At 35.3% G+C, this 25,804-nt stretch overlaps 1 protein-coding gene across 1 annotated transcript; it reads right to left on the reverse strand.

Annotated features, from left to right (window-relative positions):
* Positions 1-186: 186 nt before the first annotated feature.
* Positions 187-25,582, reverse strand: LOC123564491 (signal recognition particle subunit SRP68-like). The gene is made up of 12 exons (XM_045358123.2): positions 25,434-25,582; positions 15,715-15,781; positions 15,244-15,357; positions 14,330-14,525; positions 13,231-13,313; positions 11,477-11,666; positions 10,239-10,478; positions 9,531-9,752; positions 8,295-8,389; positions 6,315-6,450; positions 5,691-5,822; positions 187-4,738 (listed from the first exon to the last, which is right to left on the reverse strand). The coding sequence occupies exons 1-12, from the start codon at positions 25,525-25,527 to the stop codon at positions 4,505-4,507; spliced, it is 1,803 nt and encodes a 600-aa protein (XP_045214058.2). The 5' UTR covers positions 25,528-25,582; the 3' UTR covers positions 187-4,504.
* Between the last annotated feature and the right edge of the window lie 222 nt (positions 25,583-25,804).

Here is a 25,804-nt window from a genome sequence, read left to right on the forward strand (position 1 = left end):
TATTTGGAAAGATATTATTTCCTACTAGTAACAGGAAGTGTTTGGTATATTGGGTTAAAAGCTATAATTATAATTTCCTCCACACACATCTATTTCAGCTGGATTTTTACTTGAAAAATGCACATAATTACACTTTAAGTGACAATGGTATGTCATACCTTCACAATTGCAAAACAGAACACCAAGAATTTCTGAATTTTCTTTATTCCTTTGATTTATTTAATTCAGGTAATCGTCTACTATTTGTATAAATTCACTGATAAAAAAAGAGAATCAAATCCAGCACTTAAAACATGATAAATGTTGGTAGCTAGCTCGCACTTTCAGATCAAAACCAAGAAGAAAGCCATGTATATTTACATCACTACCTGTTGGTTCAATAGCTGAAAAGCTTCAGATTTCATAAGCAACTGACTTTTAGTCTTACTCTGATATTTAAATCTGAATATATTTCATAAAATAACTAAATTGCATCATCTTCTGGCAGTGTGTGTTCTTCAATAGAAATATTTCAACTGACCTGAAAATGGGATCTAGCTACTTTATAACAAAATATACACATACCATGCATTACATCACTTTTACAATATTTCACATAATGCTCATGACTTTCGAAATGCACATGCCCTGCTTTTATACATTATAAGACAAATAAACAAATGCTTTAGATATACGACAAAAACTTTATTCTCCAATAAGTTTGTTTTATATACTGATTTAATTGTCAAAATTCTATTACTGTCACATTTATTTTCAAAATATGTATTTTTCTGCACATTTTGGGTAATTTTTAGAAACAAAGTAAAATAATTAATTTAATAAATTCACAGTGAAAGTGGCCTAAGTGCACATAAACAATGGAGCAGATACCAGATACTTGCTTTCACACCTCAAAATGTTTCAAATATTTGTCTACAAGATCATCTTAAAAAATATTCACACATACCAATGGCAAAAATGCAAAATCTACATCCAGCCTACACCATTACCTTATAAAGGTACTGGGGCTAGCAAACATATTAAGGAGATCTTGTATTTGCTCATCTACCTCTGTACAGTAGTACACATTTACTTTAACAAGCTAGATCATAAAACTAGAGTTTAGAGAGTCCTATAATGCAAACTTGCCATTGGTCAACTTCAGAACTGTGCTCAAAAGCAACCAATCAGATAAAGAGTTTTGTATCATTCCAGGAGAAGTATTGTGACATATCACTATATTAAGGGTTGTTTTAATAATGTTTCATTGTATTTTCATTTTAGCTTTTTACAGAACTGAATGTCTTATCAGATAATACTTTAAAGAGGACTGTTTGTTTACTTCCCAAGTTCTAGAAGGATAAAATAATAAACAAGAGGGCCAAGATGGCCCTAGGTCGCTCACCTAAGAAACACACCATAACAGTGTAAAACATGTCTGACCTAGTGATTTCATGGAAACAAATATTCTGACCAATTTTCATTAAGATTGGACCAAAAAATTGGTCTCTTGCGATAAAACAAGCATTTTCTTAGATATGACCTAGTTTTTGACCCTAGACGACCCATGTTCAAATTCGACCTAGATTTTATCAAGGCAATCATTCTGACCAAAATTCATGAAGATCAATTGAAAAATACAGCCTCTATCACATACACAAGTTTTTTCTTTGATTTGACCAAATGACCTAGTTTTTGACCTCAGATGACCCATATTAAAATTCTACCTAGATTTCATTAAGGCAATCATCCTGACCAAATTTCATAAAAATCAATTGAAAAAAACAGTCTCTATCGCATACACAAGATTTTTCTTTAATTTGACCTAGTGACCTAGTTTTTGACCTCAGATAACCCATATTCAAACTCGACCTAGATTTCATCAAGGCAATCACTCTGACCAAATTTCATGAAGATCAATTGAAAACTACATCCTCTATTGCATACACAATGTTTTTCTTCGATTTGACCTAGTGACCTAGTTTTTGACCCCAGATGACCCATTTTCGAATTCGAACTAGATTTTATCAAGGTAATCATTCTGGCTAAATTTCATGAAGATCAGTTGAAAAATACAGCCTCTATCGCATACACAAGGTTTTTCCTTGATTTGACCTAGTGACCTAGTTTTTGACCCGAGATGACCCATTTTCGAACTCGGCCTAGATTTCATCAAGGTCATCATTCTGACCAAAATTCATGAAGATCAATTGAAAAATACCGCCTCTATCGCATACACAAGGTTTTTCTTTGATTTGACCTAGTGACCTAGTTTTTGACCCAAGATGACCCATTTTCGAACTCGGCCTAGATTTCATCAAGGCAATCATTCTGACCAACATTCATGAAGATCAAATGAAAAATACAGCCTCTATCGCATACACAAGGTTTTTCTTTGATTTGACCTAGTGACCTAGTTTTTGACTGCAGATGACCCATTTTCGAACCCGGCCTAGATTTCATCAAGGCAATCATTCTGACCAATATTCATGAAGATCAATTAAAAAATACAGCCTCTATCGCATACACAAGGTTTTTCTTTGATTTGACCTAGTGACCTAGTTTCTGACCCGAGATGACCCATTTTCGAACTCAGCCTAGATTTCATCAAGGTTATCATTCTGACCAATATTCATGAAGATCAACTGAAAAATACAGCCCTTATCGCATACACAAGGTTTTTCTTTGATTTGACCTAGTGACCTAGTTTTTGACCCGAGATGACCCATTTTCGAACTCGGCCTAGATTTCATCAAGGTTATCATTCTGACCAATATTCATGAAGATCAATTGAAAAATACAGCCTCTATCGCATACACAAGGCTTTTCTTTGATTTGACCTAGTGACCTAGTTTTTGACCCGAGATGACCCATTTTCGAACTCGGCCTAGATTTCATCAAGGTTATCATTCTGACCAATATTCATGAAGATTAATTGAAAAATACAGCCTCTATCGCATACACAAGCTAAATGTTGACAGACGACAGACGACAGACGACAGACGACAGACAGACAGACGACGGACGCCGGACATTGAGTGATCAGAAAAACTCACCTGAGCATTGCTCAGGTGAGCTAAAAAAGAACAATCAATAAACTCATATGCCCTAATTTAAAACAACCTCGCTTACCTTGCACCCATTACAACAATACACATGGTGCTTGAAAAAATTTATCAGGCATCCAATAATGTGAATCTGTTTTTCAAAGCATGCTAATTTTACCACTGTCTGATCGATATAAATAACTTGTGTTGCACAAGTCACAGTACAGGTAAAATGTGTAGTCAGCTATACATGTAGGTGACTATTTAAGGAAATACTGTTTAATAAGAAAAACTGATATTACTGGAATGCTGAAAACTATCACAGTAATTCTTACTTCAAGCTTGTATCACAAAACCTCAGCTCTAATCAGATGCTACAGTTTTGAACTTGGTCTCCAAACTCAAGTTTTAAAACCTTTGACAAAGATTGAGCAGCCAGACAGTATCACAATTAATGTTATATCTGCCCAAATGATTTTAAAATATGCATTCAGCATCTGCTATTAATCTGAAAAGCTATCCCTATAAAATGAACACATAACATTGTGTATTGCAACACAAAACTTAGCAAATTACCTGCAAAACACCAATGGAAAAAAGCTTTAAGAAAAACATGTATTTGAATGAAGTAACAAGTACTATTTGGCATCAGTTCTAAGAAAATTTAACCATCCAAGAAGCAAAATGTTAATACAAAATCTGATGGCTTAAAACCTTAAAGAATAAATAAATATACTCCTGCTGGAGAGCACTCAAGTTTTTCTTGGAACAGGTAGTCCAGTCAGCCACCACATGTGACAGTCACATAACAAGTTAAAGATATTCACAAGAGAAAAATAGTTACTTCATACAACTCATACAATCAGAGATTATAGAAGGATACAGTTTACTCACACATACAGTAGATTCAGATACCTTGACCATCCAAATCAATCGAAGAAATACAAAAATGGTGAAGCATTCAGTATAAAGTTATCTTATCAAAGGAAATATACAACATGATCTGTTTAATGGTTTTTTTCTCATCTAACACCTGCAGTTGCATTCTAATATATAAAACAATTAAAGAAAAGATATATCTTCTCAAATCAGCAATATTGCTGAAATTCAGAAATCTGCTTTCATTTTATTCAAACAGCATAAACATACATGGTGATCAACTGTAGCCTCCATTCAATATTATATAATATGGCAGCTAGATCCAAGTTATAGTATACGCATTCCATGTACCATTTCTAACTATAAACAGTAACTTGTAATCTGGCATACCTATAAAGATATGAAATTGATTCACAACAACTATGGATGGACCATTCCTCTGCCATAAGCTTTACACTGATACAAGCAGAAAACCCTGTTTGTTAAGGTAGTTGCTAACCAACACAGGTATTTCTGAACACTGCTGCATAAGCAGTATTTTAAAAATCACAACAAATGTGACTAGCATTCCCGATCTCAATAGTTTACACACAGACTATTCACTTCTTGCCACCCCAAAGCCACCCTTTGACCATTCCGGTGAGACCTCCAGCTGCCTTCTTCTGTTCTAATTTATCATCTAATGATGGCATTTCTACATGATTTAGGGCCAAGTCAAAGAACAATGGTCTACAGGGTATAGGTTTAAAGTCAGGAGGAAATGACACAAGTTTGGCTTTCTTGGTTGTTAATGAGGAATCTTCTGCATACTGATCTAACCTCTCCATCAGTGGCTGAGAAAGAAATAATTATATGTACATGTAATATTACACAAACTGCAGCTGATAATAATGAAACTTAAGAGTAAACACTATTACTTGCCTATGAACAGCAGGATGCTATTTTATTTACAGAAGTAAATTTCCTGCTTATTATTTCATTTATTGCTTTTAATCAGCAAAAATGTGTAAGTAAAAAAAGTCTTAAGTCAATTATTTTCTTATTTCGACTAAATTTTAACTATTTTGACTATCTTAATGACCAAGCTACAGGTAATTTTTATCTATTAAAACCTAGATCAATACGACTTCAAAGTAAGTCCAATATAAGTAATATTTTCATGGTCAGTTTTGGGTTAGCCCCAATTTTAATACGTATTTCAGTTATGTAATGGCCTGCATTTAACCTTACCAGTTTTCCTGGATTCTGTACCAGTGCAAACCTGTTCTCCACAAGTAAATGCCAACTTTGCCATATGAATCACAGGCAGAGGATGAACTGACTTCAGATATAGTTTTTTACTAAAACACCATGGAAAACAAATGCCTCTCCCAGGAATCAAACTCACAACCTTGTGTTTCGAAGATATTATGTGCTCTTCCTACTTACCTAAACCTGTGGGCCAATATTTTCACGGTTTACACACTCGGATTACTTATAAGTACAAAATAATGTGAGCCGTGCCATGAGAAAACCAACATAGTGGGTGTGCGACCAGCATGGATCCAGACCAGCCTGCGCATCCGCGCAGTCTGGTCAGGCTCCATGCTGTTCGCTTTTAAAGCCTATTGGAATTGGAGAAACTGTTAGCGAACAGCATGGATCCTGACCAGACTGCGCGGATGCGCAGGCTGGTCTGGATCCATGCTGGTCGCAAAGCCACTATGTTGGTTTTCTCATGGCACAGCTCATGTGCCTAGTTTCTGATAACTGTACTCTACTTACATGTTGATAATGTATACACACCTTGTTATTCCTAACAGTCATATCTGATACTTGGTCAGTCAATGTTTCTGTATCCAGGATACTGGAGGCGTGACATGAATACTTTAGGCTGTCTGCTTCCTTGATTAATTCCTCTAAACCAGTCTGGTCAGCCTAAATAATTCAGGTTTCAAAAGATAACAAATCTAAGTATGAAAACTATCAGGTATCATTTTCATCACTATTGCTTCTTTATTCAACAGAGGTTATCCAAACATTTGTGTATATCCATCTGAATAAATGCAGCATGGCTAGTCTAGTCAAATGCAAATATTCCTTTTTAATTAGCATGACTCTTCAAAAATTTTATTTGTGTTCCTAGTATTATTGTAACCAGGTGTGCCATGAACCTTTTTTCTCTTACAGCCATTAACTCTTAGCTTGCTGGGGGCAAGTGACTTTGCCTTTGCGACCAGTGCAGCCTGCACATCCGTGCAGTCTGATCATGGTCTTCACTGTTCGCTATTCAGTCGGTATCTTTTAGGTAAGCATCCCTTTAAACAGTTAATGGTACTGTCCAAATTGAAAGATGGACAAGTCCATTATAGAAAAGTAGCAGGGTAAGGGTTAAACTGCCTATATGTGTAAATCATGAGAAATTGCTACCTTATAGAGAGAACCTCTAGACAACTGTTTATATTTCTGTATGGCTTCCTGTGCATAATGTAACACTCTATCATACAGTCCTATAGCCTCCTTCCATTTCTTAGCAACACCATATGACTGGGCAATATAGAAACATCTGAAATACATAAAGGAAATTTGAAGCAAAAACACAACGTAACATTTTCTGTCTTATATTTAAGAGTGTTGAAAGGCTCTGTCCTTGTTCATATGGTCAAATGGCTAGAAATATACTAATGCAATTTTTCTTTTCAATCTACAAATATTTCCATTTGAAAGTGAAACATTTTTTTTTGCTAGCTTCCTCTTTGTCAAGTACAAGTATCTTTTTTTTTCTTTACAAATGCAAATTTCTTTTAAGTTTCACTTTTACAGTTTGTAAAAGTTAACTATGCAAGTCCTTTCTGCTAGCAATTTCTCTATAGACATAACAATACAGACAGTTGTCTGGAAACAAAAAGGTGCCCTGTTCCTTAATAATTAGGGATGGCAACGAATATTCTTTCATGACACGAATATTGGAATACTGTTTCACTATCCGAATATTCTGAAAAAAATTATAAAATCGTAAGAAATAAATAAAAACCAAATGCAAGAACCAGTATGTTCGTTTATCTAATTTACCAAAATTCGCTTTCATAGTAATACGCGCGAAAATGGCTTCCGTCGCTGTCAGACGTGTCACTTTGTATATTAGCGTGCCGGTATTGTACATCGCTGTGGTGATGACATCGTACCCTGTAGTAAGTACCGCTAATTGCTTACCTTTAGAACTTTTATTAGTCCCCAGCTGATGTAAATCCGTTACAAATCGCCTTGTTTTCGGTAGGTGCAAACCGCATATAATTAAAAATCATCAGAAAGCACTTGAACTAATGACTCGGACCTCGATCAAAGTCGATTCAAGATGTATTTCAGTAAAGAAAAAGGCCGAAAAGTGTTGTAAACAAGTCAAATGTGATGAATATTATTTTTATCTAAAACGGATTCCTCTTGATAATAAATGCATTTCGTATGAAAAAAAAAAATAGTAGAATCTAATCAATATTCAGATAGGTAAAGTTAAGCAAAATATACCTTTTATAAGACTACCCCACCCCCACAGTCTTAATTTTACACCCTGTTTAATCGAAAATATTGTTCAGGCTATTACGTGAATCTACTGTCAAAATGCAAGCAATGCCGCCTGTCTTTTTAAAGTATTTCACGCGATCATCTGATAAGAAGTCGGCTACGTGTAATATGTGTGGAGAGAACCTTACTTACGGGAGGGCTACATCCCTGTAAAAGCATGTAAAAGTAAGTAAAACCTATATAGATTATATATAAGTGGAGGCAAATAACAAATATTTTATATCCAAAAAGATGAACAAGCGATGAGAACGATAAGTCAGTCTTAATTCGTCAATGTCTAAATTACTTCTGGTGTAAACGAAAGTAGAATTAATGCAGATCACTGCTAAGGGTACGATAAATTCTTAAGATTTTGAGTTGATTTGTTGATCATTTGATGACCGAATATTCGAACATTCGTTCGGAAGGCTGACCGAATATTCGAATACCAAAATTGCTATTTGTTGCCATCCCTATTAATAATTAACCTTTAGCATGCTAGATAAATTGTCGTCTGCTGGAAATGTCGTCTGCTAAAATTGTAAAGTTCATTCAATTTGCTCCAAAATTGGAAGAAATATTGTCAGAGTAGCAAACAGCTTGGAACCTGATCAGACGCCGATTTAATCGGTGTCTGATCTGGTTCCAAGCTGTTTGCAAAGGCTGTTAAATTCGCCTGCAGCAGGCTAAGGGTTAATAACTGTTGAAATATACATTCCTAAAAATTAAGCTGTATATAAAACAGTAACTGTGAAGAACCCAGTGACTTAACACTCGGGTTGTAAAAAGAATATATTGGCTCTAGGTAAAGATATAAGAAACTTGACAAAATCTACAAGATGTACGAACCTAAATGCCTTAAATCCTAATGCCCTGGTGCTCATTTCTTCACTAAGTGATTCATCGTCTTCTATTCCATCTAAATTTGGTATTTCTCCTAAATTCTGAAATATCATTTATACATGTAATACTATTATCTATACTTTTATTTCAAAATGTGTATTCTGGTGAAAATTTCCAGAAACAAAAGGCCCAAATCGACCGTAGTCCCTTACCTGAGAAGGACCACCATTTAGACCTTGCCTGTGAGCAAGTTTGGTGAACATCCAGTTAATAGTTCATTAAAAGTTTTTTTGAAGGATTTTCCATTTTTACTCTGGCAGCCCTTAAAACCAGCCAAGCAAGCAGAACCATTTAAACAAACTTGAGGGAGAACCTTACAATAATGCTACAGACCAAGTTGGAGAAAATCTTTAAAGTGGTTCATGAGAAAAAGTCATTTAAAAGTTTTTCTTTCAATTTTTAGCTCTGGTCGCTCTAAAATGGGATGAAACATTTCAATCAATTTGAGAGAGAACCATGCAAGGATGCTAGACATCAAGTTTGGTTATGATCCATCAAATGGTTCATAAGTCATTTATTTATTTACTTTTTTTTTCTCTCTATTTTTAGATCCATTGGTCCCTACAAGGGACAAATTTCAATGATGCTACAGACCAAGTTTGATGACAACCCATTAAGCGGTTCGTGAGAAGTTATATAAAGGTTTTTCTAAATCTTAGCTCTTGCAGCCACTACAAGGGGCCAAGCTGAATCAATTGAATAAAATTTGATAGAGGGTCCATGCCATATTGCTACTGACCAAGTCTGATGTCAGTCTAACCAGTAGTTTCAGTGAGGGAGAAGTTTAAGTGAAAATGATGAAACAGGATGATGGACACAGGAAGACATCTTCCACCTATACTAATAACTCTACTAATAACCTGAACAAAAGCACACCCTTGTAATAAAGAACAGGCCAACTTTTTAGATGGCACTCAGACTCGCGGAAATTTGTTCTAATTATCAGTAGTTTGCTCAATCCACAGTTTGTTACTTTTTTAATAGAAAGTCTGATAAAACTTACCAAATGACCATAATGTGTATGCCACATTTATAGTGTCAAAGCATTAGCTTTAACATGAGCAAACACCTGGCAAGAACTACCGACCTTCTGTAAGCAAGTTAGATGGCTCCCTCATAATATTGGTTCCAACATTCTGTTTTATTTAATGTAAAAAAATTTTACACCTGTAACTAAATTACCTGTATAATAATATCATAAAGTCTGACAAGGTCCTGTGGTTTAGTGATCTTTCTGCCTTCCTCGACTTGACCTCCAGGCAGATATAACTTCAGGTTGTCTATAAGAAGTAGATTACGATCTATAGTCTTAGACAGTTTGATAAACGTTAGGTAGCTGTGTAGATAGTGTGCATTGGAAACCTTCCCTTCTATTGCCTGACCTCGTAATGCTAATTTGAAATTCTGAAAATTAAGATTTAAGAATTATGAATACATTTTTTCCATAAACATATAACATTAAGTGTTTTAAGTATGTACAGTTTGTATCAATTGTCCATTAAGCTATTCAATGCTTGGGGATACACTGATTCTTGAGTGAAACAGAACTGATAGCAAAATGGTTAACTGATGGTTATAAAATGCACTTAGGCATGCACTGCCGAAGAAATTAAACTAAAATCGCATAACTTTTAGTTATAATGACTTCATATCTGTCAAACACATTCATCAAATAAGCTACTTATTTAACCCATACATTAACTTCAGTTAACAGAAATTAGATATACACATTTATAAAATATCTATAAAGCATAATTTTTAAACTGCCAAACCATGTACAAATAAATATAAGAAAACACTCAATATAGTGTTGCATACAGTAGGTACCATGTTCTACACATGCTTGAACTAAACCTCAAGATGAAACAACATGTGATATAAAATACAAACCTGGTCTTCTTGCAAGGAGTCTCTGAGAAATTGTTGAGCATCTATACACTGCTTCAATATACTCTCATATATAGAGATTTTATTGTCTATGCCCTCTGATTTCTCCACATCCTCCCCACTCTCCTGTAGATTGAGCAGGAACAGGCGGACTGGTTCACTCTTTACCGGAACTGTACGGCCCTGCCAAGTCACCTCGGACAATGTCGCTGCCTGTTTTTCTCTTGTCTGTGATAGCAAAGTCTGAAATTCAGAATAAGACAATTCTGTATATACTGTTGATAAAAAAGGCCTTTACTCCAAATATGTACTTATAGTAATGCTCATTGTAAAGAATGTCAAACTGACTAAAGTTCTCGATATTCCTAAAAGTTAGATCTGAAGACAGCCTATTCAAATTCATCTTCTGTATAATCTGATTTCCAATACTGCTATTTTCATTTCCGCCAATCTATTTTTATTTGAACCAATCAGACGGTTCGTTTCAACTAGCATTTGGCTAAAGGGGACTGGACTCAGATTTTGGCTAAAATAATTTTTCTTTACAATAAAAGTTTCATCATATTATGAACATAAGAACATGAGATTCTAAACTATTTTTAAAAAATGTGAAATCAAGAAAAAATCACGCCCAAGTCGGGAATCGAACCCGGGCCGCTGCAGCAATGAATATTTTCATGCGTACTTGACCAATACACCACAGAAGAACATGCATTATTATTGACGGTTGAATATAAAGCTTTATAATTAAGGAAGTTAACCTCCAGTATCCCTTACAAACGCTTTTCAATTTTGAATGGAAAAAATAGGAAAAACAACTAATTCTTGTGTGTTTATATAAGCTTTGTTGAAAGCAAGGCTCTGATTGGTGAACAGGTGTCTCAAAAGCCTGTCCTCAAATCCAATGTGTGTAGCATTAATTGGAAATGATTTTAATCTGATTGTAAAGAATGTATACCTTCATTTAACTAATGAGGAAAGAACCAACTGTAGAAAAATAAACTACCTATAATGATTGAACTCAGATAAACTATTTATTTGATTTAACACCATTTTTCAGTTATATTTCAAATGTACGACAATGGTTTATTAACTTTGCCAGTGTTCCTGAATTCTATACTAGAACAGACTTGTTCCCTAATGGGAAATAATCTCTTTTGTTAAATCATGAAGAAAACTCAAAATCACTGAATTCCAGTCTTGAATTTACCAACATGGCAGAAGCTAGTATAGATTCTTACATCTAATTCTCCCAACATGAAGTCACCCCCACCTGCTTCACGTCTCATCTGCATCAAATCCTCTATAGCAGTCTCATCTCCTATATTATATGCACAGTAACGAATGTTTGGTTCTATCTCTGATACACGCTGAAGGTAAAGTGCCTGAATATCTTCTGTGAAAGCCTTAGCAAGATTCTCATAGATTGTTCTGTGAACAGACAAAATTAATATACATCTTAAATCTAGACACATCTTCCAATAATAACTTACAACAAATACGTGTACTTCTTAAAAATCTAAGCAAGCCATTTTAAAAGGATTTATCTGTTTGGTTAACCATTACCCTGCTAAATTTATATAATGAACTTGTCCACCTTTCAATTTAGACAGTACCATTTACCATTACATCATTAGGGCCATGATGGCCCTATAATATCGCTCACCTGAGTTAAGTTGCTTGCTTGAACAAATTTCTTTGCTAATGCTTCAAAAACAAGAAAGTAGGTCAGTAGGTCATATTCATGGTCACTGAAAGTCAGTTCTAAGGTAAGTGTGCAAAACTGTACATGTCAACCAAATTTCAAGGCGGTATCTTAAAAAACAAGGAAATAGGTCAGTGGGCCAAGGTCACAGTTGGGTGACCCTTATCACTTTGGGTCATCAGATAATTATATTTAAACAGTCTAGGAAATATGATCTGATAATTTTTGAAGTATTTTTTCCTATATAACTAATGTATCAAGTGACCCCTAAGGCGGGGCCTCTTTTCACCCCAGGGGCATAATTCGAACAAACTTGTTAGAGATCAACAATACAATGATACATACAAAATTTCAAAGGCATAAGCCTTGAACTTTCAGACAAGAAGATTTTTAAAGTTTATTCCTATATAAGTCTATGTAAAACTTCTTTCACCCCTCAGGCATAATTTGAACAATTTTGGTAGTAGACCACAAGGCAATGCTACATACCAAATATCAAAAGCATAGGCCTTGCAGTTTCAGGCAAAAAGATTTTTTTCCCCTATATATGTCTATGTAAAACTAGGGAACTCTGTGACAGGGCCTCCTTTCACCCCAGGGGAATAATTTGAACAATCTTGGTAGAGGACCACAAGGCAATGCTACATACCAAATATCAAAAGCCTAGGTCTTGTGGTTTCAGACAAGGAGATTTTTAAAGTTTTTTTTCCTATACAAGTCCCTTGGGGGACCATATTTCATCCTAGGGGGATCATTTGAAGAATCTTTGTAGAGGCCCACTATATGATGCTACATAATAAATATCAAAGCCCTAAGCCTTATGGTTTTGGACAAGATTTTCCAAAATTTTCCCTATATAAGTCTATATAAACCATGTGACCCCCGGGGCAGGGCCATATTTGACCCTAGGGGGATAATTTGAACAATCTTGGTAGAGACCCACTAGATGATGCTACATACTAAATATCAAAGCCCTAGGCCTTGTGGTTTTGGACAAGAAGATATTTAAAGTTTTTTCTTTTGGTTGCCATGGCAACCAGAGTTCTGCATGGAATTAAATTCTTTGAACAATTTTTAAAAGGAGACCACCCAAGGATCATTACTGTTAAGTTTGGTGTAATTTTGCCCAGTGGTTTTCAAGAAGAAGATTTTTTAGAAAATGCTGACGGACTCATGACGCATGACAGATGACACACGACAGACATTGAGTGGTCACAAAAGCTCACCATGAGCCTTTGGCTCAGGTGAGCTAAAAACTTGCAGACCAACTATGATCACAGGCACACTTACTTGACACTGCTGTAACTTTCTATAGCTGGCTTCCATTTCTCCAGTTCAAATTCTAAACTTCCTCTCATATAATGCCTGTATGCCTGAAACAAAATATGGAACATTTGACCTCTACTAATTAGCATGCATAGTGAAGACCAAAAATCATTTTCAAGCACAACATCAACTAAGACTTGTAAAAGGAACAAGCATTATTAAGTGTACCATATATTTATACAACAAACTTTGGTATGTCAATAGATTTACTAAAACTGCCAACTAGGGCTATAAGGATATGCTAAAACAATATTCAAGAACTAAATTGCTTGTAAGCTTAGCTTATTTATAGTTATCACTGGAAACTGATATGGGCCACACCTCCAGAAGACTGTTAGTAATTTTTAGTTCTAAAGAGAATAGTACAGGATACAGAAGACATTCCGATCCAAAAAGCTTCCTTGGTTCTTCAGGGTGCCAGGTTACAACTATCATACATGATTCCTATCTCAAATTAGTAATTTTTGCTAGAGGAACTGGGGCTTGAACTAACAATCTATTACTTGTTCCTTATAACTGATATTAAAATTAGTCCTTAAATGCAACTCCCATCATGTTTCAGTAATCATGTGATGCAACTAGAAAAGCACCACAATTCACCTGTACAGTAAGACAAAGTTTCTAACTGTAAATGACATAGGTTACAAATCTGTTTTTTTTCAAAGCCCACATAGAGGTAAATGTTTCTCATCATAAATATTTTCAAAGAATTTGTTTCAACATCAGTTTAAGACAAATATATACAACCAAATAGATACAACTGTTTACAGTTTATTAACAGAAATTAAATATCCGGCCATCACTGTTTTCATTCAAAAGAATGCATTAACATTGAATTAAAACTTTGTATGTAAAAATCTTGAAAATGTGCACTGGTTTTATCCCATGTAAATACATTAGCATCATGAGAAAAGCATATATAATTAGTAGGTATACTGTATTAACGGGCTGGATAGATTTTAAAAAATCTTTCTTACATTTTGGCTTCTCTTTTGTGTGTCAGAACAGAGAAATATGAAACCATTATTTTAACTGCCAACACTTTAATGTGCAGAGTGCCTACCTGGCTTTCTAACTTGGTCCTAGCATCACATTTATCATGTTCACATAATGTAAACGTTTCTTCTGCATAAACAACAGCCTTCTTTAGCTTGGAGATCATGTGGAAACGTTTCCTCGGTTCTGTGTTTGCCTCAGACTTGAGCTGCATGGCATAAGCCCAGGCTCTTTCAGCAGAAAACAGTGGCAGGTGAAGATATCTGTACATAAATAAAGATAAAACAAGCTCAGAACAAAATTTCTTTCGATGAAATCTTTTTGTTGGATCTGACATCACACTGACACAATGTTATGTCATATGGCCACTTTCTAGTTTCTGATGGTGGATGAAGACCCCAGGTGTTCCTTTGGGTATTATTTCATTACCAGGTGTTAGCTGAGTAGAACCACCAACCTTCTGTAAGCAAGCTGGATGGCTTCCTCACATGAAAGAATTCTACAACCCATGTAAGGAGCCTGCCCGCTTAGCTCAATAGGAAGAGCGTAGATCTACGGATCTCGAGTTCGATTCCTGGATGGGGCGTATGTTCTCCATGACGATTTGATAAAAGACATTGTGTCTGAAATCATTCGTCCTCTGCCTCTGATTCATGTGGGGAAGTTGGCAGTTACTTGCGGAGAACAGGTTTGTACTGGTACAGAATCGAGGAACACTGGTTAGGTTAACTGCCCGCAGTTACATAACGAAATACTGTTGAAAAATGGCGTTAAACCAAAAACAAACAAACAAACCCATGTAAGGTTTCAAACCGGCAGCAGTGAGAGGCAAGTGATTCAGTCGCTAGATCCCTTCAAATGAAATCCATCCTTCATTGAACTTAGTAGTCTGAAGAGTCTGAATTTACATAAACATATACAATTGGATAATAAAGAATTATTCCAAACTTTGAATAAGCCTTTTTTATATACATTACATACCTCACATCTTTAATTGCATCCATATTTATCTTCTTTGGATTGACCCGTCTCTTGTCCCCTTGTGGAAAGTGTAAAGACTTCCTAATTCTTTTGATACGTCTTGAACAGTAACCCCTGAAAAGGTTACGATAAACCAAGCATTAAAACATAACCTAAATAAAGTTATCAAAGGCAGCCATGTTGCACTGCCGTCTTCACATACATAAGTCACAATGAGTCTCATTAGTTTAGATGGTTAAGATAAAATATAACTTACTTAGAGTCTACATGACTACAACAAATATGCTTTAGCAAGCTTTTACAACCAACTATGAAGAAGAGGTTGTAAGCAAACAACTGCTTCACTTTTATAATAATCATACAGGTGATTTGACAGTTACTTGCCCACCTGTCTTTCAAATAACCTTAATTTAAGATATAACTTTTATCAAGACTTTCCAGCTTTTAATCATTTTTAAAAACTTAACCTACCTGTATCTCTGGAAATCACCGTGTCGGAGACCATGCTGCTGCTGCGCCTCCTTGATAATTTGTAATACTGAAATTTATATAACATACAAAAAATCATTCACTTGTACCTCTGCATAAATTTCTATGACTTTATTGTAAGCTGGGATTATGAAACTGGGCTATATGAAAATACAATGGTACAACCAGCTGCATGTCTATGATGAGCTATTGCTAATAAGAAGTTAATTCATCAAAATAACAAAATGTTACTGATTAAGGATGACTACCCGTAATAGGCCTCAATTTCACCAAAAGCATACATACAACTTGATAATGTAAGCTTTGAAAATGTCAAACGATAGAAATAAGGTGCATATTAACACGTTATATAGTGACAGAAGTTCTCAAAAATTTCCTTTAGATTATCTCCCCTGATAATTTTGGTTTTTCATGAGTTATCTCCCCTGAAAACTAGAAAAAAATAATTTTCTACTTTCCCTACAGGGAATTTTAGATTTCTTTTTGATATTTGTATCAGAATCATATAATGCAGCTTTCTACTGTAAAATTTTCTCGAAACTCGAGCTCAGACTCTCATAATCAAAGAAATTATATATTTCCCATAGGCATCAATGTTAACTTCAATACTGATTATCTCCCCAAAAAATGATAACATTCGAAAAATCTCTCGGTGAAACGTTTAAAATTTTGAATGTCTTTAAAGAGACCAAATTTCATTTAAATATTACCATCCAGTTACAAGATACGAAATATGGCTATTACACCATGTTATCCTTAAGAATGCAAGCCTGGTAACCAGATGCTAAAAAAGTAAACGATTCTTATCGAGCTTTAGTGTGGGAAGTCAATGAAAGTTTCCACCTGGAATAGATCATGGAACAAATTTTTTCCAGGTGCATATATTTTCCTCCCTGACAGATACTGTTGGTAAATTTCCGAAAAGTCCCACTTAATAAAAAAAAATATATAAAAAAATTACTGACCTACCGACCCTATTTTTTTGGAGCATGTTACCGGAAACAAACATTTTTTTTTACACCTTTGAAACCACTGGTGAAATGATATGTAGCTGACAGAACAGTTTAAAAACAAATATGTTTTTTTTTACACAACAAAATATTTTTTATGTGAAAGTAAACTTAACACCCTTCAACATTTATAGTTACAAACACATCTACATGAATTTATAAATGACACAGTATAATACTGTATTACTTTGTAAAATGTATAATCTTAAGATTTTGCTTAACGTATGATACAGACATTCTAGTTCTACTTATTAAAGTTTTAAAGTTTTGTCTGAATAATTATACCAAAATTTTAAAACACCCTTTCAACTGATGCAGAGGATGTCGTCATATCTAGAAGTTTTTTGGCTACACTACAGAGTGGTTCATCAACTGCCTTTGTTATTTCTACAAAGCACCACCACACAACAGATTTTGTATTCTCAACTGTTACAGCATTTAACATAGTCTTGGGTTGATCTAAAACTAACACACTGCAACATTTCAGTCTATGACTGAGCTTTCAGTCTATCAATTTTGGCACTAACCACAGTGCCACAGCCTTTTACATTTTGCAATCCTTTTAATCATCCTATTAAGGTATTAGACCCCTAATAGTAATGTTTAAAAAATGGCATTTGCTTGGTATATTCTTACAGTTGACTGTGTTTCACACTGTGTTGCAAACTTTTAAAAACTTTTACCGTGCCGTTTTCTATGAATCTTGTGTAATTCATGGTATTTCCTCAAGCTCAAGTAGAGACAAATTTCAAAGTGATGGCCTTTATCCAAAATGTTTGCAGAGAATTCATTATACCATTATTTTTTATAAAAGAAACATCAAACTATTGGTAAATAACTATAAAACCTAAAATAAAACTGTCAATATCATTTTTCTAGGGTGCCTCAAGTAAACGGATTTAATGACACAGAATTTTAACTCCAGCATAAAAAAAATTAGTTGGAATCCCGCGGGTCTGTTCTGAATTTTGCTCACTTCATTCAAAAATAACCGTGGGGCGGAAGTAAAACCTACCTACATTTCTTCCACAATATGTAATATAAAGAACTACAATCAGGGGAGGTAATCAGATAAAAAATAACTTTGGAACCTACGATTGGATCTGATTTGTCATGGAATCCAAGATTTATTGTTGTTGAAGATATTTTGGAAGTTTGTATCAAATAAAACCATAAATGAAGTCTCTATATGGCTGCAAAAGCTAAAATAGCCAATTTTGGACCTTTAAGGGGCCATAACTCTGGAACCCACGATGGAATCTGGCCAGTTCAAGAAAGGAACCAAGATCTTGTGGTGATACAAGTTGTGTGCCAGTTTGGTTAAAATCAAATCATAAATGAAGTCGCTATTGTGCAGACAAGGTCAAAATAGCTAATTTTGGCCCTTTCGGGGGCCATAACTCTGGAACCCATTATGGGATCTGGCCGGTTCAAGTAAGGAACTGAGATCTTATGGCAACACAAGTTTTGTGCAAGTTTGATTAAATTCAAATCATAAATGAAGCTGCTATTGTGCAGACAAGGTCAAAATAGCCAATTTTGGACCTTTCAGGGCCATAACTCTGGAGCCCATCATGGAATCTAGCCAGTTTAAGAAAGGAACCAAGATCTTATAGTGATACAAGTTGTGTGCAAGTTTGGTTAAAATCAAATCATAAATGAAGCTGCTATTGTGCAGACAAGGTCTAAATAGCTAATTCTGGCCCTTTCAGGGGCCATAACTCTGGAACCCATAATAGAATCTGGCCAGTTCAAGAAAGGAACCAAGATCTTATGGTGATACAAGTTGTGTGCCAGTTTGGTAAAAATCAAATCATAAATAAAGCTGCTATTGTGTAGACAAGGTCAAAATAGCTGATTTTGGCCCTTTCAGGGACCATAACTCTGGAACCCATACTGCGATCTGGCCAGTTCAAGAAAGGAACCGAGATCTTATGGTGATACAAGTTGTGTGCAAGTTTGGTTAAAATAAAATCATAAATGAAACCACTATCGTGCAGACAAGAAATTGTTGACAACGGACGGACACACGACGGACGACGGGTGATCACAAAAGCTCACCTTGTCACTATGTGACAGGTGAGCTAAAAAAAAAACTGGCCATCATTTGGGAATTTTTTGTTAAGCATTGTGAATGAAACATTCTTTTTTGCCTCGGAATGCCTCCTTTAACTAGTCATAGCTTAATAGGGAAAAAAGACCCTGTCCCATTATGTTTTTAAACAAAAACTAGATCATATGACACTGGTGCCCTCCAAGCCTCCCTCCCCTTCCGGTCACTGTAAATGGTTTCATGACTCTAGGTTCAATACATTTAAGATAACTGCAACATAAACTTTAAGCTCTTCATGTGTATTTTCATTTAAGTCAAGGACCATAGCTCTAGTATGAGTTTTTTGACTGAGTGAAACCCAAAGCAGAACACCAGGTGCACAACACATTCTATATAACAATCCTCTAACGTTTAATCACTTTTGGTCAAATACTTAATGAGATACATGTAACACAATCTTGTATGCACTTAATGCATATTTTGGAGTGAATCCAAAACAAAACTCAGACCTGTGCAATAAATACACAGTCTGTAAATCTAAAGATTGAAAAAATTTATACCACAGACTGTTCATATATTTACAAAATATCTGTAAAAAAAACTTTAAAAGGCATAATTATGCTGATCATGTTTAAGCATCTATCTTCATGAACTAGGATTTCAATGTTTGTAAATATACCGATAATCGATAAATTAAATGTTTTTTTTAGTCAGTAAATATACAGTCTATGTATATGAAATGTTTACCACATTTTAAAATTATATGATTTACATATTGCAGGAAAAAATGAAGGTGATGTGTGAGTTTTAGTCAATATGTAATATGACTGATTTTTTTTGAAAATGTGAAAAATTAAAGTGATCGATACTGTGTGAATAGCCTTACTCACTTGGCTTATCGGGATGACTTATTTTATGATCTGATATTTTATAGTTGTCATCCCTCTAAGCCTTACCCGTATCTGCATTTTACTGTAAGGAAAATGAAGACATTAAAAAGCCAAAAAAGTCATAATATACCCGTCAGACTTACTTGCTTTAATAAATTAAAGGGTTCGACCCTTCAGAAATGACTTTATCCACTGTGATACCAGAGGGTGGACACCCAGCTCATTAAGTTTAAATATCAATTTATTGTGATCAACCTTGTCGAATGCTTTACTAAAATCCATTACTATTACATCTGTTTGTTGACCTTGCTCAAGGTTGTCATAAACTTCTTGTGTAAAGCTGATCAGTTGTGATTCACAGCTATGCTTAGATCTGAAGCCATGCTGGTACTGGCTTAAGAGGTCATTAGTGTCAAAATGTGTCATGATGCTGGAGACTAGAATGTGTTCCAATAATTTGGAAGCTATGCAGGTGAGAGATATTGGCCTGTAGTTACTGGCCTTGGATTTCGGGCCTTTCTTATAAACAGGGGCGACCACTGCACTTCTCCAATCTGGCGGGACACAGCCAGTTTCCAGGGATGACCTAAATATAATTGTAAGGATGGGCGCTATCTCGTGGTGTAGCTCTTTTAGAACTCTTGGTGAGAGTTCATCTGGGCCAGAGGCTTTGTTTGGAGAGAGCCCCTGCAGGAGTTTATCAACACCCTCTTCTGTAACGGAGATCATGGGCATGTTGGGTGCTGAAGTGTTTGTAGTAACTTTTTTGCAGAGTTGCTTCAAACTGGTTGTGGTTTTGAGAAGACCGACTCAAATTGCCTATTTAGTATATTGGCCTTGGTGGCAGGGTCAGTATATGTTAGACCCTCATACTTAAGAGGTGCTACACCACAATTTTCTGTTTTCTTATGTTTTATGAAGGAATAGAATTTCTTATTTTTACCTGGTTGTGAATCGTCCATGAATATAACTGATTCTAGGTAAGACCAGTATGAGTTCCTTAGCTGTTTTTGGATGCTATATTTAAGGGCTTTAAAGGTGTTACTTTTGCATGGGGATTGGTTGGATTTCCTCAGTTTGGTGTACATTTTATCACGCTTGCGGATTTGCCTAAGGATCTTGGGAGTTAACCATGGGAGGTCGCAGCGTGTCTTAGTAGTTTTTGTTGGAATGTGTAGAGAACTAAGTCGATTTTGTTCATCTTTGAACAGATTCCAATCTGAGGCGGGGTCAGAGTGGTCAGAATCAGCGAATTTCTTTCCAAACTCCGATAGGTCCCTTTTGAAATCATCCCAATTTGCTTTGTTAAAGCATTTTATTGACCTTTTGGGCTGGAGGGGACCGCCTATCTTTATGTTGATTTCATGGAAGACAATGTCGTGGTCAGATTTACCTAGACTAGGGATTGTTTTAGTACATTGAACTAGGGAAGGGAAGTTAGTTAGGAACAGGTCCAGAATATTCTCATTTCTGGTTGGGATCTTGACCATTTGCTGTAGATTAAAGGAATTTATCCTATCAATGAAGTCCTCATACATTTCCTTGAATCTGTGACTAAGAAATATATGCAGAATAAGTCTGGATGTGATGGGACAGCGGCAGTCAAAAGTTATCACGCTGTCCCAAAACGTCCTATTATTTGGACTACTGTGTGAAATACTGCTATTAGTTTTACTTATGCATGCAATAAGTGAAATTTCAATTAAACCTGTTGTTTTGAGCTACATTTGAACAGATTTCATACATCCAGATATGGATTGTCCATACTGGTAGTGATATACAGAATGTCTGTGAAAATACTGAAATCCTCGACCTGATGAATGTCATTATATCTTTTATAATGTGGTAATTCAGAATATAATTTGATGAATTTGGAAACATAACAATGCAAAAAGCTACATCTTCTATGTTGTGTATAGAAGAAGTTTCCATCGCCTTTTCCAAACTTTTATTTTTAGGCAGTGGCTAGGGTTACGGAACCGTAATCCTAGCCTTCGATTCTAGGATTACGGAAGTTCCGTATTTCTAGACAACCCTAAGGGGATATGCTAGGATTACAGAAGCATTTAAGCAACATCAAATTTATGTTAGGACATGCATTAATAACTTTTTATAACTTACTTATTTCACTTAAAATAGGGATTTTTCATGCCTGTTGTATTATTTCATGTTATCGATCCGCCATTTTGGTGGGTTAGTAAAAGAAGAAAGAGAAAAGAAAGAATAGAGAAGAACGATTAAATGCAAAAATCATGTCTATGAAATAATAACGTACTCTAAACAAAAACAAAACAAAACAAAACAAAATTACAATATTCATAAATAGATCTCTATTTTTTTATGGAAATTGAAAAGAAAAAGAAATGAGCCACGAACTGAGCGCCTCCTCGTGACGTGACCCGGATTCAGTTGGACAATTATGTAAACATTGAAACAATTCTATTTTCATTAAGAAGATTTTAACTTTTATCATTCATAATCTTTCATCAACCAGGGTTTCCTCTGGTTCAATTTCACTTTGTGCCAACTAATTCGCCAATCAGGAAAAGTGTGCGCCAGTGGCTCTCAAGTTGGAGCCAATAGTCTGTGATGGGCGACATACCATTTTCTTTTTCAATCTCTTTTTCATTTGATTCTTTACAGTAACCATGCAATTTGCTCTTGAACCAGTCTATCCTAATATCACATTAAATCAAAAATAGCTTTTAATCTTCTCAACCATTTTCAAGAACATTTTCTAAACAAAAGTAATTGCTCAATCTATAAAATTATCCCTTTATATAGTTTGCCATTTTTAATTATCTCCCTTTAATGGTCATTTTCACTAAATAGATGTTTTTAAATCATGAATATTTATCTCTTTATTCTTTTAACTTTTTATTTCAAAATTAATTTAGGTCATTTATCAAAAACAGTGTTGTTTTATATTATTTTATAACTTTTGAAAAGCTTTTTAAAATGCTTAAGTTTCATTATATATATAACTAAATTTCTATTTCCTTTCATACATACTAATGTATAGCGAAAATACCACCTACAGGTATTATTAGCACTTTGTTTTGAAGCTCTGGGGTTGAGCTTTTAAAAATTATCCCCCTGTATCAATGCTTTACGTTGGGCACTTAAAAGAACCAAAAGAACTGCTTTAGTTCATTTGTATCTCAAAAACTCTCCGATTGAAATTTACGAACGCATAGATTTATTTAACAATGCTTGTGCAAAAATGTATCTTTTGATCGCGCTTTGACGAGTCATTATTTCCGGCATTTTCTCGGTCTCAATTACTTCAGCAAATCGGATTGTCATTAAAATAACCTGTAAATTTATCTCGCGTTTTTTGCATCATAAAAAAGGTGGTGCATTAGACGAAGCACGCAGCTTCGTTTCATTTGCTTTCGTGTAAGTAGGCGGGGCTAAATTTGGCGAATCAGATTGACTAATAATCGTTCTTGCGTGGAGGAACGCTCTAGTGACTTGGTGAAGTTTTAAATTTTGCCCCGAGGTACAGGGTTTTCCCTCGGGTTTTTTTATTTGGGAGTCCATGGACTCCCATGGCTGCTAATTTAAGGGTCCCTAATAATTTTTGGGGGTCCACAAATTATTGATCTTGAAAATTGACATTATTACTATAAAAATTTACCCTAAAACTGAATGAACTTAATTGTATCTTTTTAATTTAGATAGCAGTTGATTCAATATTTCGGAATGGTATCTTTCAAAATGGCATGAGCTTCTCAATTCAGACTGATTACAAAAGGTGTGATAGTCTTTTTGTTATGATTAAATAGCCAGTAATTACCCGTCGTGTCAATTATGTTGTTCACAGTTTTATCTCGGTTAAAGATAATACTCGATCCTTAATTAGTATCTAAATTTCCGTGATTTATTAATATTTTTTCATCAAAATACTTTAAATTTATATGAAATTAATGTTGTTTAATAAAAAAATAAACCATTCGATCTTTTACGGAACGTAACGGTAATCTTAGATTTTAGCGGTGACAGTTAGCGCGGAGAGTAGTTTCCCTTTACCAAAATGGCGAACATCGATAACAAAACTTGTTTAGAAGTTGGAAAATGATCTATACCTGTGTATAATGAGCACCCACGATTCCGTGATAGTCCCGGTGGTAAAAAACTGCGCATTTTACATGGGTATCTGCGCAAAGGAGGCTTCAGTGCAAAGGAGTTTCGTGACCGATTTTGCGGGTCCAGTGGGACGCAGAGGCACTAAAAAATGCGAGTTCAAAGCAGTAAAAGCGCGTCAGGGACGCAGAAAACCTGCGTCCGGGAAAACCCTGGAGGTGTAAATCGATATTGACATGTTGTGTATTGTCTTCGTGTAGTGTTAAATATCGGATGATCCGTTACTGCCTCATTGAGAAAGATCAGAAGATCAGATCAACGATTATCTTGTAGGCGCCAATGAAATTCGCCAATTGAAGATTTTTAGCGCCAGAATTTACATTTTGTCGCATTTGGCGCCATTGGCGACCAACAGCGGGAACCCTGTCAACAGCACATAAATAATTGACCACCTATATTTTACTAAACCCAAAATGGCGGATCGATAACACGAAATGTGGCAGACATGAAAATTCGCTATTTTAAGTGAAACAGGTAAGTTTGCTACATCATTTATGTATGTCCTAACATATATATTTCAGCCCTCTTAAATACTTCCGTAATCCTAGCCTATCCTCATAGGTTTGTCTAGGAATACGGAACTTCCGTAATCCTAGAATCGGAGGCTAGGATTAAGGTACCGTAACCCTAGCCACTGCCTTATTTTTAACACGTTTATGTGTTAGTCCAAATAATTGTACTCCAGAGTTGAATATCGTTATATTATTTTGACTTGTCGATATCCGCCTCCGAGTACAAACCAGAAAAGGTAAAGAATGTGGTAGCACTGTCCTCTTCTTTGCGTAAGTAACACCCAATGGAATCCGTTGGGCGGGAATTATGTTATAATAATGCAACGGATAAAAAAAAGAAATACATACATAGAAAGCCTGTAATTTTTTCTTTTCAATGATGTATATATTACCGAGATTTGTTGAGAAAAATTCAAACTATGGCAGTTAAAAAATTGCCAAGGTTTAACACGAGTGTACTACATATTGGAAAATGGACGATCACCGGTAAACACATCACTACACGAAGCGTTTTCATTGGTCACGCCTCCGACCGCCATTACATGAAGACGATTGAAACGTTAGAGGTTTAAATTTTTTACAACAGAAATTCTTGATAAATATGTCCTGTTCTTATGTTTTTTATTTACTATTTATGATTTAAAACAACAGGTAAGTAGTTAGGGCTAAAGAAAAATCGTGACTACTGATAAATCGTAATTTCAATTGACCACAGTTTCCACCACAGTTTTGATTGTTTCTGGTTGAGACCTCTAGGTAGACAAGGTAAAAATATCAAAATGTAAAATCGGTCTGCCCGAGGTCTCATTATTTAGACTAGTTTATGTGTGTAATTTTACAGTGTTTTTTAATCTCAATAATAAACAGGCAGTGCCTGAAGTCATAGTATTATTGATTTTTCAAATCTTCATCCAAGTAACAACTAAGTGTTCGGAGTATGGGGCAGAGAAACTTTTCTGATTTTCAATATCAGTTCTAGGAAAAACCATATGGGCTACAATGTTAGCAAAAATAGCAGTACATCTCGGAAGAATAATGCAATTTCGCGCAAAAACACAGCCATGAAGACAAGTTACAATAATGTTATCACCTTCCACTGTAAATATGTCTGTATCAGCTATAGTATCGACATTTTCGCCGGAATTTTGAGTTTCGTCGCCACACATGTCATCCTCCGCCGCCATTTTGATTGACACGACGCACGGTGCAATAAATAATTGTAAATGTCATGAGAAATTATAGTTAAGGTTCTAGCGACTAATTTTCCGTTTGGGTTTTAAGCATCTAAATTTTCACGATATTTTGAAGGGTATCGGTGCACTATACATCTGGGCTTCCTCATTCTTTATGAAATAAACAAGCCGTAAAGTAAATATTGAAAATGTGTTTGGCACAGTGCTCAGCAGTGCTTCTGCTGATGTTTATAGGTAACGGTCTGCAAACCTGTCACGATAGCATCAC

The sequence above is a fragment of the Mercenaria mercenaria genome, chromosome 2, assembly GCF_021730395.1.
Source record: "Mercenaria mercenaria strain notata chromosome 2, MADL_Memer_1, whole genome shotgun sequence".
NCBI lineage: Eukaryota > Metazoa > Mollusca > Bivalvia > Venerida > Veneridae > Mercenaria > Mercenaria mercenaria.